General features: G+C 34.0%; 1 protein-coding gene and 1 pseudogene across 1 annotated transcript; both read left to right on the top strand.

Annotated features, from left to right (window-relative positions):
• Positions 1-2,594: 2,594 nt before the first annotated feature.
• Positions 2,595-12,451, top strand: LOC140817756 (methyl-CpG-binding domain-containing protein 2-like; annotated as a pseudogene).
• Positions 12,452-15,131: 2,680 nt separating this feature from the next.
• On the top strand, positions 15,132-16,626 carry LOC140817812 (protein ANTAGONIST OF LIKE HETEROCHROMATIN PROTEIN 1-like). The gene has a single exon (XM_073177600.1). It carries the CDS (start codon positions 15,132-15,134, stop codon positions 16,491-16,493), a length of 1,362 nt encoding a protein of 453 aa, XP_073033701.1. The 3' UTR covers positions 16,494-16,626.
• Positions 16,627-17,420: the final 794 nt, after the last annotated feature.

Genomic DNA, 17,420 nt, shown 5'->3' with positions numbered 1-17,420 from the left:
GTTGATGACGATGAGTTGTGTCCCCTCCTCTATTGTTTCATCTTCGCTTTTGTTCAAACTCTTCCAAGCGATTCCCCATAATTTCCATGATTATCATAATTTCGACATATTGCAACTATGTTCAGTTTCTCAAACGGCTAAAATTCCTCTAATCCGGGTACCACAACAACTTTTTTGGACCCAAATGAATCTGATATGTTTGATTGTAATTTATGGGTCCAAAGTGATTTATTATAATTATGATACATACCAACGATCTTATTCATCTGGTTTTGATCCAATGATTTGGATGCATCATATATATATAGTGATCGATCGTTAGCTAAATGTCGTCAAAATTAAATTGGAGACGAGGCATATATATATATATATATATATATATATATATATATATATATATATATATATATATATATATATATATATATATATATGCCTCGTCTCCAATTTAATTTTGACGACATTTAGCTAACGATCGATCACACGCGTCTGCCGATTGAAGTGCAAATTGAGCATTGGAAGCTCGATGCGACCGTCGCAACATCGAAAAGCTTTGCTCGGACTTGGACACAGGTTCAAGTTCGAACTTGGAAGCTGGTACAGATGGTGCCCTTGAATTGTTGGTAATCAACAAAATTTTATAAACCAATTTCCCACCAAAAAAAAAATATTTCTACATCATTTTATTTTTTGTGTTTAACAAAAAATATATATACTAATTAAGAAAATTTCTCAATAATATTTATAGTTGCAAGATATATAAATTTATAAGAACTATCTATGTGTTAATATTTGGTTATAATTTTTAGGAAAAATTGTTTTATTAGTCTTTTCTGTCTGTCTTTTTGCGATTTTAGTCATCTATGTTATCAAATTTTTCGTTTTAGTCTACTATCTTTAATCTATTATTTTTGCAATTTTAGTCGTTTTTCAGACATGACGCTGATGTTATATCAATGTTTGTTGATGTGTATAGCTTCACATCAACGCTCTCGACCACAAATTACTAAAATTACCAAAAATCAAAAGATTCAGAACTGAAATTGAAATTTGATAACACAATAGACCAAAATCGTAATGTGGCAAAATTACTGGACAAAAAACACAAATTTCTCTACTTATTGAATAATTCAATTGAAAATATAAATAAATTACGGTGACCAAATATATGATAGTGGATTTTTAACATGAGATTATCCCTTATGTATGTGGGTGTTTATTAAACCATTTGGAAATCAGATATCATTATCAAAATTGATAGAAATTTTGATCGAATAATCAATCCTATTTTCACGTAAATCAAATTGAAATAATTAAATACTATATTTTTTAAAAAAATTAATAAAAAAGATAATGATGGTTTAATCAAAATAGCTAAAATAAATTTATTTATTTTCATCAAATCCTTGCCCAAAAACATTAAGACCAAATAATGCAGTGTTTGCAAATATTTTCAAAAAAAATAATTATGGACTCTTTTTTTATAAATATTTTGTCGCAGAAATGTTTAACATGATATAAAATGTATTTGAATTCTTTTGAACTTATTCTATTCAAATAAGACAAAGAATTTAAAATCATTATTTGCAATTCATTAATCCAAACGCAACCAGAAAAATATAAAACTAAATCGTAATTCAGTCTTTTTAATATAAAATGTTTTGTTTTTATCCATTGAATCTTCCAAATTCTTTAATAAGGCTTGGTTTTGATATTTGTGATGTCTTTGAACAATGTATTATATTTTAAAATTTAAAATAAGTATATAAATCACAAATATTTTGCAATAAAATATTAATTCTTTCAATACATTTTACCAAATAAATTACCGTTTCTAGCGTATAATTTTCTAAAACTTAAATATCTTTTCTGAATTAATATAAATATAATGCATTTTAGTTTATTTTTTCTTGTGAACCATATGAAATAGAGTTAATCAATAATTTACCGTATAATATTCAGTAAATATTTACTTAATTTTGCGAATTAAGCACATAATTTAGTATACTTTTTTTTTTGTAATTCCAAAATGAAATGGTAAATTGATGTAATCTATTTTTTAAAAAAATTAATTGATGTAATCTATCGAGTGTGCTAAAATTGATAAATATTGGAATAAAGAAAAACGATAAATTTTAGAAAAAAATATTTTATTTAAGAAAATAATTCTTAGTTTGATTTTTATAAAGTAAAAAAATAAAGGCAAAAACTTGTGTGAGACGGTCTCACGGGTCGTATTTGTGATACAGATCTCTTATTTGGGTCATCCATGAAAAATTATTACTTTTTATGCTAAGAGTATTACTTTATATTGTGAATATGTGTAGGGTTGACCCGTCTCATAGATTAAGATCGATGAGACGGTCTCACAGATTAAGATCGATGAGACGGTCTCACATGAGACCTACTCAAAAATAAATATTTATAGCTTTTGTCACTTGTATTTCAATTTATGTTTAAAAATAAAATATTATTTTGAACTATTATATTCAAATACACATTTATTTACTTATTATTTGATTTTTCTTTTAAAAAAACATTTGAAAATGTTACTATTTTTATCACAATAATCTGTAATATCTGGAATTTCCACAATTTACTGTCTTTAATGAAGAAATCCAATGTAAAACAACGTCCAATTCCGTTCTTCCTCCTTTCTTCTTCTCTCACATCCCGAGGAGGAGAAAACATCCGCACACAGCATTACAAGAGCAGGTAAAATGAATTCTTTGTACCAGATTGGCTTTGGTTCATCGAATGATTCTCGGGTTTTTGTTTAATTTCAGTTCCTGTTCCTCCGATCCTTTTCTCTGTAATTTTCACTGGCCATTTTGGGACTTCGTGTTTATATATTTGTCTCTGTGCTTCACTGTTTGAAGATTTTTACTTGGGCTACTTGTTTGTTTAGCTGCCTTGGTTGGATCTTTGATGTTGGTATTCAGGGTTTGTATGATTCTGTTGTTCTTGGATTTCTTGTGCATTTTTTGAGATATAGATTTCTTATTGTTTGAGTATATGTTTTGGGTAATGTCGTGAATGTTCGAGTTATTTCGTTGAATGAATGGGTTTTGTTTTGCGTGTGTGTGTGTGTGTGTGTGTCATTTTTATAGATTCTGAAAATGGGTTTTGTTTTGATCATTCTTGTGCTACCTTTTTGCATCCTTTTTTCTTTTTTTCTTGAAAATGATTTTATTTCTCAGCAAGTTTTTTTGCAGTAATTGAAATATGCATTATTTGTGTCAGAAATTTATTTTTTCTTTGCGTATGCTTCTGTGGTCTGTGTCCCTTGAGACTGTTTTTCTTCGTGTCTCTATTTACCAATGGGGTGCTAATGTTCTAGTATCTGTTATTAGCTTTCAAGGAAGATATATTTTGGCATTGATCATGGACCTGAGACTCCGTTTTTTTCGATTTTAAGCTCAAAAGCAGCATAAAAGTTAATTGCTCGAGCTATGTTATTCTCGAAAGAATATCATCTATCCATTTTTCAGTCAAAATGTCTTTCATAAGTATTGTTAACTGGTTCTGTGTAATTTAGGCATAGATATCTGCCAGTAAAACAACATTCTTTTGCGGCATGCTGTGGGCTATTTAATTTTTGATCTTGTAGTTTCGAAGGAATAGGTTTGGGTTTATCGATGTTTGAGAAGACTTGTTTTTCGATTATTCTGTTTTACAAAATAATTTTTGTAGCACAAGTTTCGAAAAAACTGAATTGAAGGATTTAAATATCTGATCGCATGGCATGCAGTACCTTACCTTGTATTTATGAAAGTGGTTTAGTGATGCTGGAACTATCTTTGAATTCAAACAAAGATAGTGTAAATATATTTAATAATTCTTGGCCTCCTAATATGTCAGCTGTGTTGTTTGCTGGGCCCTCTTTGTTGAGCGGAGTGTCCACATTAATTTACTATGGAGTCATCAACCACTATATTTTGTATTTTCTTTGCCACCTGTATATTTCAGAGAGCATTCATATCTTTTTAGCATCGAGGGATGGTCATAAAATCGTCCTAATTGCCCTTTGAATACATTTTCAATCAGAATTTTTCTTTGTATATTCGAATAACTCTATTATGTTTATCTACTATTATTTGATAGATTCCCAGAAAATAAGTTGGTGCATCTAGCATGGTTAATGGCCATCAGTTAATTAAATCCTGCATTTTAGCTTAATTTGGAGGGACTTACAAACGGTTACTTAAATCAGTTTCTGCAGATTTTTACTTCTATTTCCGTGAGAGGGAGAGGAAGTTGGTCTTATTTTGACTATTCTGGGGATGAGTCATTGGGAAAGTAAAGAATGACTGCGACAAGTTAATGAGAATTTATCGCTTTCTGAATTGAGAGTTGGGCATTTCTTTCGCTAATTGATACACAATATATCACAGTAATTTCCTAGCAAGTTAGTTCATCAAATGCTCTACAAATTCTTGAAGTCTGTTTTAAAGGTACATGTTTTGTTGATCATATTGTAGCAGATTAAGTGATGGAGACTGAGACAGAGCCGCGTTCATTGAAACTCACCATTAAGTTGAAGAGGAAGAATAATATTATCAATTCTTCGGCAAGTGACGATAACCTGAAAAATGTGGATGGAGAACTGAATGCCTCAAATTGTTCTATCCATCCTTCTCAGAATGAAGGAGATATTAGTCCTGCCAAAAAGGAAACTAGTGGGACAGTAGATAAAGAAAATCCATCTTCTGATAGTTCTCATTTGCAGTTGGTGCTTTATGATCCTGCTGTTGTTGCGGGTGAAGTTGAAACTGTTCCAGACCCCATTGGTTGTAGACCTATATCTTTCCGTAGACCGCATTCCTTTTCAAATCCAACACCAAGGGTTTTGCCATCTATAGGGGCATTCACTGTTCAATGCGCCGACTGTTTTAAATGGAGACTCATTCCGACAAAGGAAAAGTATGAAGAAATACGAGAACACATAATGGAACAACCCTTTATCTGTGAAAATGCTCGAGAATGGCAGCCAGATATATCATGTGATGATCCTCCTGATATAACGCAAGATGGCAGTAGGCTTTGGGCGATCGACAAACCGAGCATTGCTCAACCCCCTCCTGGGTGGCAACGACTTTTGAGAATCAGAGGTGAAGGAAGCACTAGGTTTGCAGATGTGTACGTATCCAATGACTTTCAATTCTTTGTTTATTCAATTTTTGTTTTATGTTTTAACCGCAGAGATAACAGTTAAAGGAAAACTTGAACTCACTCGTTGAATTATTTTGAAATTAAATCTGAAAGTAGTTGATTCATTCAAATAAATACTTAGACTATGTTTGGTGTGTAGGATAGGATAATTAATTGAATTGATGTCAAAACTCAAGGTAAGGATATACAATTGGATTGTCAATCCCTCCAAAACAATGTGATACCTTTTCAAGCAAGTAGGTTTTTTTTATCATTAACTTCTTGATTAATTGGACCCATAAAAAATGAGACAAACATGAGTTTAATAATCTATCCTTTACTTATCACCCACACCAAACATACCCTTAAAGTATAGGAATTTTATTCTAATTTAGCACCTGCTGCAAATCGAATTTCGTTTACTGTGATTGAAAAACGTTCTGAACAGTGATTATACAAGATAGATTTGTTCTCCCTGTTATGAATTATTATTCATTTTATAGAAGGAAACATTTTCTTTGAAATTATATGGATATAATGATGTGTAATTAAGCTGCTGAAATTGCAATTTGTGTTAAAAGTTGTCTTGGTAAATTCTATATTAGGTATGTGCCAAAAAATAAATTATGATTCTTTAATAGTTTAAACACTCATCATCTAATTGTTGCAATACAATGGAGCGCTTCAAATATAAACTATTAAAAGAAAAACTAGGAATTTGGGTCTAGTATTATGCTAATCTATTTTGACTATGGATCTCACTTCGTCTTATGTGGACCTCTGGTTCGCTTTTTGTAAATCATTTTATTAATCAATATAATATGGTTTCTTTATATATATATAAAAAAACTATTAAAAGAAAAACATCAGATGGCCGCTATTTCATACTGGCCTTTTCCTTTTGAGTATTTCATCATATTCGTTTTTTCTGGACTTTTTGTCGCCTTCTTGTGTTATATATGAATTTTTTCTGTCGATTCCATGTATTGGATTTAGTCCATTTGTTGTTGAAAACATTAATTTCTTGGATGAACAGTTGCAATGTAGCATCATTGTTTTAGCAAGGTGATGAAGAGTTTTAAAGTGTTCTTTGATACTGGTTGGACTATTTTACTGATAGTGAAACCTTTCATTCTGATTCACCAAGATGGATCTGACTCCTTATTACAGCTAAGAACACCAAAATATGCCAATTGGTTTGTCTTACTATAAACCATGTTTTAAAAAGCGTAGCGTTGGCATGAGCATTTTTGTCCTGTCGTACGTAGCGTAAATTATTCGTGCAAGTCAATTATTAGTTTATTTAATTAAAAAAATAGAAATATACTTATATAAGTAAATCAGTGAGATAATTAGCCATGAAACCATAATAATTCATCTTTACATGCCATGCCAAAATAAGTCAATCGAAATAACCAAATCAGATCTAGGGTTCCAATTTCGCCTCTGGAGTCTGAAATCCCCTGAATACTTAGAGGACGAGTTCTTCGCTTGAGGAGCTTGGTGTCATAGCTTGGACGTTTAATTTTTGGCTTTCGAAATCATTTGATATATCTGATGAATTAAATCTAGTAGTTCAATTTGTTACTTGTTTGAATTGAGTTGCAGGGCTAGGACAAGAGTAGAGCCTGTCAATATGACTTCATAACTATTTGATTCGTTCGAATGATCAAAATAAGTTATGTTTTTAAATCCTATTTAGATTGGATTTTGTTGAGTGAATTCAATCAAGCAGAATCCAATTTTGATACAACGGAATTCAAAAATTAAATAAAAAACCAATATAATATTTTAGGGAGGGCGGGTCAAAAAACTTATTAGATACCATTTACTTCGGTATCTAACAAGGGTGAAAAGAACCTCCATCGGAATATTGAAAAAGCGTTTTCCCCCTTTATCCAAAATCCATGAATTTTCCAAGGATGATTTTTTTTTATAAGGAAGGGAGTGAAATAGAACATGAAACCGTAAGCTCCCAAGCAGTGGGAAGAGCCAGGACTCCTCGTAGTTCTTGGTCTGTGAAGATGCGTTGTTAGGTGCTCCATTTTCTTTTCCCATTGAGGCCGAACCTGTGCTCGAGAGATGGCTGTTCATTCACTGATAAGAGATGTATGGATTCTCTAGAAGAGAAGAGCCGTGCTAGTTCCCGAAAAGTTCCAAATCTTCCTGGAAATTCTTGCTCCCATTGGACCATTTGTATCTATATGCATCAGGATCCCCATTCATGGATTCTCGGTTCGAGAAATCAAGATAAGAGGATCGGGCTTTTAATTTTGGCCTAAATAGCACGCTATTGGCGCAAAGGCACGCCTCGCCGACGAATAGCTCACAATATTCATGTAAAACACAAAAGCACGAGCAATATGTAGCGCTCGCTCCTCTCTTGAATGCGCTATAGCACGCGCTATTTAAAACACTGCAATAAATTAATGGAGTGTATGAAAACTCTAATTAGCAATGGGTAATACCTGTCAGGTAACTTTTGAATAAATATCAAGATGGAGCCTCCATTTGATTCGACTGCTACAAGGAGCTGATACTACGTTATCTCGCGGACTTGGTCCTTTGAATGGTTGTTGAGACTATTCCATTGCCGAATATTGTGTATATAATCTCAATGTATGGTTCAGCGGAAGGGGTGTTTCTAAAAAAATAATAGAACTCAATTCAATTGACAGAAATACTATGAAAATGAAATATTAGTAATGTTGAATTCTATGTTTGGATACAAGTAATAACTTATATAGAGTTCTAATTAAGCTAAAATATGAAACAACTAAAATAAAAAATTCCTAATACCAAATGCAGTTAATCATAAAATAAGAAATAAATAATATGAAACTCTAAAACTTGTGCTGCATCAATCTCCTCCTCTTGAAAAATACTTGTCCTTGTGTTTACTAGCCTGGCGGAAAGCAGTCGAAAATATCAAAGTTGTTTTTTCTCAAAATATTGGAGATATTCATGTAATTTTAAAGATCAATTTTAAAAGCATTATCACCAATCTTCATTAGAACTCTAACAGAACCAATTTTCTTGCACAAATCCACCAAACCCGAATTTCCTTTATTAAAAAACTTCTCAAGGCCATGTTTGTTAGTTTTTAACTTATGTTGAATATTAACCTCCTTTAAAATTTTCTCCAACTCATTATTAACCTGTTGGATAGGCTCTGAAAATTCTCTTCATCATGACCAACATCAGTAGGAGAATGAATCAAATCCGTGGTATGCTTTTGAGCAGTACTGCAGACAACTTCGGAAGATGCCTTTTTGGTAGAACAATGTGGTACACTATTTAAATTTAACTCAATTGCGGAGACTATAGATCTAAGCGAGCATCGCCACTAGTGTTTTGCAAATTTGGATCTACGTGCATAGAATTTTCTAGGCAGCCAATCGCCCCGTCGTCATCTTTCTCGAAGTTGCTTTTCTCCATGCAATTATTATCTGCATCTGGCAGCTTCTCTCTACGGCCATGCCTCACTTCTTCAATCAACGCGGTCATCAACTTAATGAGATTGCGAAGTGTTTTGTCAATGCCACCGAATCGTATTTTGGCTCTGTTGATTTGTCGTTCTACTGTGTCAATCTGTAGTTTGTTGTCGACTGGTTGTTTTCCATTAGAACCATCCTCGGCCATCAAATTTAGGTGAAAATCCTGGTCTCTATTGCCATTTTTGGGGCAACAGGAGAGGAGTTTCAAATGAAACAATTAAATCCAACTCAATGTAGAGAAAATACTATGAAACTGAAATGTTATTAATGTCGAATTCTATGTTTGGATACAAGTAATAGACTTACATGACGTTCTCATTGAACTAAAATATGGAAACAACTAAACTATTAAAATCCTAATACAAAAAATATAATAATTTTAAAATAGGAAATGAATAATATGAAATCTCATAAACTTGTGCTGCATCAACGTAGCTAATGGAGGGTTCAAATAAAGCTAAGTGAAAATAACAATACTTGAATGTAGAATATTCAATAGAAAGTTGCAAAAATGTAAAGATATTAAAATTCTTCCACCACGTTTTAATAGGTTTGGGAAATTTAATCTCTAGGCTCCAATGCCTACACACAAAATTTAAACACTACAATCCTTCAAATTGTTAGAGCAAGATTTCACCTAAAAGCCCGAGACTATAAAGATAGAAAGAAAAAGTGATAGCACAAGTTCAAGCAAATTATTTGTCAAAAACCTGGTTTGATCTTGAACTCAACACTTCTATCATTTGAATCATCGGTCATGCATTTATATGTATCCAAAGGTTTTAAGATGGTTCTATATTGTTCCCGTGGCTTTTTTTGAAGAGGCATAGCCGTTAGACGCCGAAACACCACGTTTGCCCTAGAATGGATGTACTATTGACCCAACGGAAGTCTGTTTTCCCAAACGAGATGACCATGTGACCAAATAGACATCCTTTTGACCCAACCAAATGACCTTTGGATGTTCAAACTGGATAATCGGTCCAAATTTTAGCTTTTTATTTCTTAATCTCCTATCATTATCCTATTCTATTTCAGTTTTCGTCGGTTCATAATACGCCAATCCTCATTTTGTCCTGGTTGGAGGATTATTCCTCCTTTTCGCCTTTATCTTGGGACTTGCATATGCGGAGGGATCTGGGGGATGAGGAAGTGAACCAGTTGAGCTCTTTGTTAGGATCTTTAGAGAGGGTCAGATTGGTTGAGGGGGTTAATAATATCAGGATTAGGGACGATGACCCTTCTGGAGTATTCTCAGTCAAATCCTTCTATGAGTCTTTCTTTCTAGTTAGTGGTTTTCCTGTATTTTCTCTCTTTCATGTTATTTGAAAAGTTTTGATCCCACCAAAGGTTCAAGTCTTCTCGTGGACCACGGTGCTGATTAAGTTTTTTTAGTTTTGAGACGATGCAAAAAAAAAAGCTTTCGTGTGCTCTTTGTTCGAATTGGTGTGTTGTGTTGGAATGATGTGGAGAATCTGGATCATCTACTTATTCATTGTTTCTTCATGAGTTGTTTTTAGTTCAAAGCTTTGGGGGAGATGAGATTGGTTTGGGTAGTTCCAAGATTTTCGCACTGACTATTTACCGCAGATCTTGGACGCGATCTTGGTGGGAAGGGTAGAATTTTTTGGATAGTAATAGTTCATTATATTTGCTATTCAATTTAGTTGGAGCGAAATAGACAGATATTTGACAGTTAGAAGAGTCGGTTATAAATGTTACGTCAAGATTGTGAAGCACGTAGAGTTTAAGAACTTCTCGATTTCAAACTTATTGAGGAATTGGAGTCATGTATGTTATTGATCGGACCACAGCTTGTCTTTTTTCTCTCTTTCAGTGTGTATTACTTGTCCGCTTTCTATAATTATTGTTTCTAATTAATAAATATAATATAGTTTCCTACCAAAAAAAATTCCAATCATTATTTTTTATCCTTGAAAATAGATTTCGGAGCTCAATCAAACTTCAGATTCATCTTAATCTGGTGCTTCAAATATTTATTTCATTTTCTTTTCCTTCCAATTATGACCCATACTATGTGGAAATAGATACATAAACATGCTATATAACAGCTTTATTTTGCAACATGGGAATTACGGGACAAGAATTTTTGGTAGTTATGATGGTGAGAGAATAAAAATTAGAGGTGTGGTCAATTGATGTAGAAATTTCAAATATGGCGTTGAATTCATCCAGATTTGGAATTCCTGTGGGCATTTTGAAGCATTAAATGTTACAAATAGTTTCCCAACCAAAAACAAAAAGTGTAATGAATACATGTAAATAAAGAGAAACTTTTTAGCCTTTGAATTAATTCCTCTGTGGCAGAATCTGCGCTCTGCTTGTCGTGGAAGTTTGCACCAGGGATGGCACTTACCGAATAGATATGGAAGAGTTCTTCTAGGACGAGAAGAGGAGTTTTAGACAAATATTTTTCAAATTGATTGCCTACTTGAATAGCTCACTTGGAGAGGCTTTGTCTTTTGTTGTCAGCATCAATGTTACTTATAATTCTATTTAAGTAGTTATTCTAACTTAAACTATGTTTAAGAAATGACGCTCTTATTGTATTTTCTTCTATCACCATTCTTTACAGATATTATGTTGCACCATCTGGCAAGAGGCTACGGTCGACGGTGGAAATTCGGAGGTACCATTTTTTCTGCTCCAGTATAAACTTGATGTATAAAATGCTGGTGTCTACTATTTTAGAGTGTTGATTTATTGTTTTCCTACATGCCTTTGTGCTGACTTGTGACACTATCTTTCAAGGTATCTTAATGAGCATCCCAAGTGTGTAGAAGAAGGGGTTCGGTTGTCGCAGTTTTCATTTCAAATTCCAAAACCTTTGCAAGAGAACTATGTGAGAAAGCGGCCTACTCGTCCTGCACCTCCAAATGGTGGTGGTGATCCTATCCATGCCAGGATCTCTCGATCCCTCAGAAGGTGTGAAATTTTAATTTTCACAGCATTTAGATTTCACAGTGTTTGCATTGAATCAGAATACGAAAGGAGTCTTTTGGTTAAACTTCTGTGGTCTTTGTCAATCATGGAATTCTATTTCTTTGAGACTTATATTTGTTGTGCACTAGAATATTGAAGTTTTTGACTGTTCCGCGATTAATATAGCCCAGTCACTGTAAAGCTTTTCTATTAAATGAACTTAGTAGACTTACTTCATTTTCAGACATGTTTGAAAAACATACTCAATGGATGTATGCACCCATATATTTTTAAGTTTTTTAGTAATTATAAAATTTCTCGTGCTCTTGAATTATTTCTTGATTCGGTGAAAATTTACTGATTGTTTGTTCGAAAAACGGAGGTCGCAGTTAACTAATAATTCAGGTCTATCATTCTTTGCAGTTAAGGCCATAGAATGGAGAAAGTCCGATGTCGGCACAGAGTTGCATCTGAGTGGACCAAGGCTTTCGACGCCCAATTTTGAGGCTCCTGGTTTGAACCCTGAAATTCAACCATCAAAAAAGAAAAGGCTTTCGACGCCCAATTTTGAGGCTCCTGGTTTGAACCCTGAAATTCAACCATCAAAAAAGAAAAGGAAATTGCCTTCTAAAAGAAGGGGCAGTGGTTGTTTAATTGTTTATAATCGAAATGGGATCAACGTGGATGAGACACATAGGCCTCAGTCTGGTTGCCCGTAATTCCTGCATTTTACTCTTGTGCAGCCAACCATACTGAGAACCCTTGTTTTGCTAAACTCTTGCAACTTTTTGAACTCACATGTCGTTTCGGGGATGTATATTTTCGTGGTTGGTATGAGTTGTATGAACTTTATGTTTGAACTATATGCCTTCAACTAAAAGTGCACTTTAACTAAAACTCAAAGCATACAATCTTGTCTGTGTTATACTTGAAATGCTAGTTGCCATGGTTTGTAGGTAGCTACAAATTTAAGATTACTATTTTATCTTGGCTTGGTTTCACTTTTCTTTCTTGGATATACTAAGGTGTCTTGACTGGACTGCACATTCCTCTGCCTATGTCGTTTTTCATGCCGTATATATTATTCTGCTTTAATTTGTTAGAAAAATACGCCATCCGTAACATGTTATGTTCATCTCGATGCCAAGGGAGATTACTGTGTAGGTGGTAGTGGTTCTGAAGAATCAAGATTCTTGAAACAGAAATCCCTGGAAAAGAATGCTCTTCTTTTCAAGCCTTAGGGAATCTCCAACCCATCTCTATTTTGGAGGAAATCTCCAAAATAAAGTATGGGTTGGTGCTCCAACCCAACTCCAAATGCAATCTCCATTTTAGAGACGGTAACAGTGATCCTCTATTTTTGGAGGATCACTATTCATTTGAAGATCAATATAGAGATTCCACCAAATTACTGAAATGTCATCATAACAATTGCAATATAGTCTTTTTAAAAAAAAATTAAGAAGTATCACTGTTCTCGATCGACTGGTGACTTGAAGAAGAAAAGATCGACCAACACACAAACTTGGTCGACTCACACACCCACACTTAGATCGACCAAAACACCAACCAAAACATGGACTTTAGTCGCTTTGGTCGACCAAAGCACAAACCAAAGCACATGCATGTGCTTTGGTCGACCAAAGCATACCATGGTCGACCAAAGCGTATTTTGCTTTGGTCGACCAAGATAAAGCTTGGAAGTGGGTCGGTTTTGTTTATCAAACGTTGTTTTAATTTTTTAATGAATTAATTATAATTTATTATTTATAATAATAATCAAATGGAACTAGTGAACAATTTAATGACACAGAAATACATAACACAATTTATTACAAACACTTATTATCGACTTAATTTAAATTGATAAACATGTGATATTTTTAGACATAAAAACGTAGACAATACTAAAAGTGACGTATCACCAACAATAAAAAAAACACACACACAACAACAATAAAGATAAACATATTTTTAGTTCATTGCAATCATGAGAGTAAATTAGTACGGTGGAAGGTCGGACTCGGATGGTGAAGTTCCTCTGAGGAACTCCCCAAACGGTGTAGAATTCCCGTCAGAGCCATCCGCCGTCTCCATTCTTTTCTGTCAAATTTTTTGTTGTTCTTTTATCAAGTATGCACAGATTGATTCATCAACGCACATAGGGTTCATCCTTAGTATTTTATTTTCTTCTTTAAAAGCCATTATCGCATTCCTTTGTTTCTCAATATCAATGAGTTGTTGTCGATGTACCTCAGCATTCTCCATCACAGCTACCATTTTCTCAGTACATTTGGCCATGGTGGAGATGTCCTTCAAGTGTTCTTCAGTAGCTTTTCTTTTGGCCTTGGCCTTTTTTATGCCAATTGGGCGCTGAGAAGTCCCTCCTGACGTATTATCTTCATCCAGGTTTATAGCAAACCCAGATAGCCCTGGAGAATCTGGTGTCGGTGATTCGGTGTTGGGAGAATAGTCAGACTGGGATGAGTCGATACTCCTGTGGTTTGGTATGAAATTAGGTAAAATAGCGTTTGATGACCTAAACTTCTCTTGGTCCTTAAGCAAAGACTATACATGATCCAACCGCCAAGTCGACCCAGCTGATTGCTTAAATAAGGCTTTTGCTTGATCCAACTATAACAAGGTATGAATTGTATCTTAGTCACATAAAGTAAAAAAATATAGTTTCACAGAAATATGATCAAAAAAATTAATTACTCACAATGTCTTTCTCAGAAGCACCACTTGGACGGCTAAGTTCCACCTGGCTAACACATGAACTAAAGTTTTGGACAATCTTGTTTATGTTGAACCAGCGACATTGGAGGGCCTTAGTACTTCGAGGCTCTGTTGAGTTACCAGCGAGTTGTTCGTTGTATGTAGCTGTCACTCGTGACCATAACCTATCGCGTGATTGGTTTATAGCAATTATTGGATTTTGGGAGACATCAAGATAAGCCATCACAAGTAGTTTGTCTCCTCGATTGAGAAGGCAACCCCACGTTTAGATGAAGTCATTTGATTGTAAATAATTATTCAATTTGTAGGAGTGGTCTCAATGCTTCGTATGATGCTTCAATTTATAGCCAAAACATTTTGATAAAAAATCTGGATCAACGGTCTCAATTAAAATTAAATCTGATCTAAAGGTGTGTATTGAAAGAACTTTATTTTAAATGTACAATGCATCTCTGACATATTATAGAGTTTCTTTATTAGATGACAGCAACTAGACAACCCATCACATGGCTTTGATTTGAAATGCACAACCCGTGACAGCTAGTATATAGACAAGAGTGGGCTATTGAGTTGTCTCTGATTGTGACTAGACACCACTAGACAACCGATTACATGGCTTTTATTTGAAATGCATCTCAGTTGGCTTTATTGAAATACACAATCCGTGACAAAAAAAATGAGTTGGATTTTATTCCATATAATATTAAAATTAAATTAAAATATAATATAACTAAACTAATAAGTGTCACCACTTATTTAAAGACCAGTGACTTCTTGATAATTTACTCAACTTGCTCAAAAATGAATTTTCATGAAGGAGGTCCTTCAAGTTTTTCTTTCTATGCGTCCTCGTCGTCATCTGACGACGAGGATCAACCTAGTGCCAACATACAGAATGAGTTGAATTGCATTGACGAACAACAAATTATTTTAAGCCAGCTCATAAACAGTGCTACCGTTGTCTCCAATTACTTCGAAGAAAGTGATAATTTGCACCGTCGAGGCTCGATCACTGGCCATGTTGTGATTAATCGAGACAGATTAGCTGCCGAACAACGCTTGTACAATGACTATTTTTCTGAGTCTCCAATGTACAATGAATCAATGTTCAAGAGACGTTTTCGAATGTCTCGTCGGTTATTCTTGCGAATTATGGAATCAATTCAACAACATGACAATTACTTCGTACAGAAAGTAGATGCGTTGGGGAGGCCCGGGTTGTCCCCATACCAGAAGATAACAGCTGCAATGCGAATCTTAGCATACGGTATGGCGGCAGCTTCAACGGATGAGTATATTAAAATCGGGGAGTCTACTGCGATTGAAAGTTTAAAAAGATTTTGTCGAGCTGTGGTGGAGGTTTTTGGTGACTGGCATCTTCGGTCTCCAAATGCTGAGGACATTGAAAGGATTCTCCTTATTGGAAAACAACGTGGATTCCCGGGGATGCTAGGAAGCCTAGATTGTATGCATTGGAAGTGGAAAAACTGTTCAACGGGTTGGGCTAGACAATATGCTGGTCGTAGCGGAAAACCAATCATCATTTTGGAGGCCGTAGCAGATTACGAGTTGTGGATATGTCATGCATACTTTGGTCTGCCAGGTTCAAACAATGACATTAATGTGTTATCAAAATCTCATCTTTTTGTTAATTTGGCCAATGGTGTAGCTCCCCCTGCTAACTATGTCATACAAGGAAAAAAATACACCATGGGGTACTACCTAGCAGATGGTATATATCCAAAGTGGGCTACTCTAGTGCAAACAATCCACAATCCACAAGGTCCAAAGAAGAAATATTTTGCAGCACGACAAGAAAGTTGTAGAAAAGATGTTGAACGAGCATTTGGAGTATTGCAATCAAAGTGGGCGATAATCACTGGACCTGCACGAGTTTGGAGCAAACAAGTGCTGCATGATATCATGACAACATGCATTATAATGCATAATATGATTATTGAAGACGAAAGAGAATTGAATGTGCCAGTCACATATTATCGCGAGGCACCCATCCCAGATGTTGAAATGGCACGTGATGAGCATGTCCGATTTCAAGAGTTTCTTGCACGCCGTCGTAAAATAAAAGATAAATCGGCTCACTATGCACTCCGAGATGCTCTTATTGACCATTTGTGGGAGGAGTACAGTAATTCGGAATATTAGTATTTTTAATGGTCTATTTGTGTGTTGTTCTTTAAATCATGTGTCGTTTATGTTTGTCTTGATTTATATTTTATGTCTGTTTGATGAATGTTGTCTTTTGTTTGCAATTTGATGACAAAATAAATGTATTGTTTTAAATAAACGAGTCGAATACACATGTAGTTGTGTTATGTTTAGCGAATTAATTAAGTTTAGTTAATACATTATGAAATTAATTAATTATATATATGTGTGTGTATTTGAAAATGAAATAAATTAGAGAAATGAAATATTTGGTAAGATTTAAAAGATATGGGTTGAAAATGAAATAAATTAAAAAAATAGAGTATTTCTTAATATTTAAAGGAAATGAGTTGAAAATGAAATAAATTAAAGAAATAGAGTATTTGGTAATATTTAGAGGGTATGAGTTGGAGAAAGTTTTTGAAAATAGAGATCATGAATCTCTATTTTAGAAGATAGAAGATGAAAAAACATTTAGTCCTCTACGCAGAGGGGATGAGATGAACAGAAGTGGTGTCACGGGTCGGGGTTTTCAATCAGATATAGCCTGACCTGAATGGATTGGACTTTAAAAATATTAGCCCTGTTTGTGTTTGTGGCCTTGTCCAATCCAGTTGTTATAATAAGTTGGGCCCCAATACCCCATCCCAATTCTTTTTTCAAACAATATTTAAATGAAAATTGCAAAAGAAATGGGTCAGAATTTTAATCATGATTAAGTTACCAGGTTAAAAATATTATAATAATATTTTTTAAAAGTATATACCACAGGTCAGATATATATTTTTTTTTAAAAAAAGGAAACGTAAAATTCTCTATATAAAATTATTATTTTTTTAAACCCTGTATTTTGAAATTTAGGCAAACGTGCACATATGCAGTGGGTTTTAAATTTGATTTTTAAAATCATGGATTTTAAAATAT

This window comes from Primulina eburnea, chromosome 17 (genome assembly GCF_022965805.1).
Source record: "Primulina eburnea isolate SZY01 chromosome 17, ASM2296580v1, whole genome shotgun sequence".
In the NCBI taxonomy this organism is placed as follows: Eukaryota; Viridiplantae; Streptophyta; class Magnoliopsida; order Lamiales; family Gesneriaceae; genus Primulina; species Primulina eburnea.
This window is presented reverse-complemented; position numbering and strand designations above follow the sequence as displayed.

Bases quoted from the DNA above. Each gene is read 5' to 3' on its own strand.
- LOC140817812 (XM_073177600.1), top strand. From the start codon at position 15,132: ATGAATTTTCATGAAGGAGGTCCTTCAAGTTTTTCTTTCTATGCGTCC.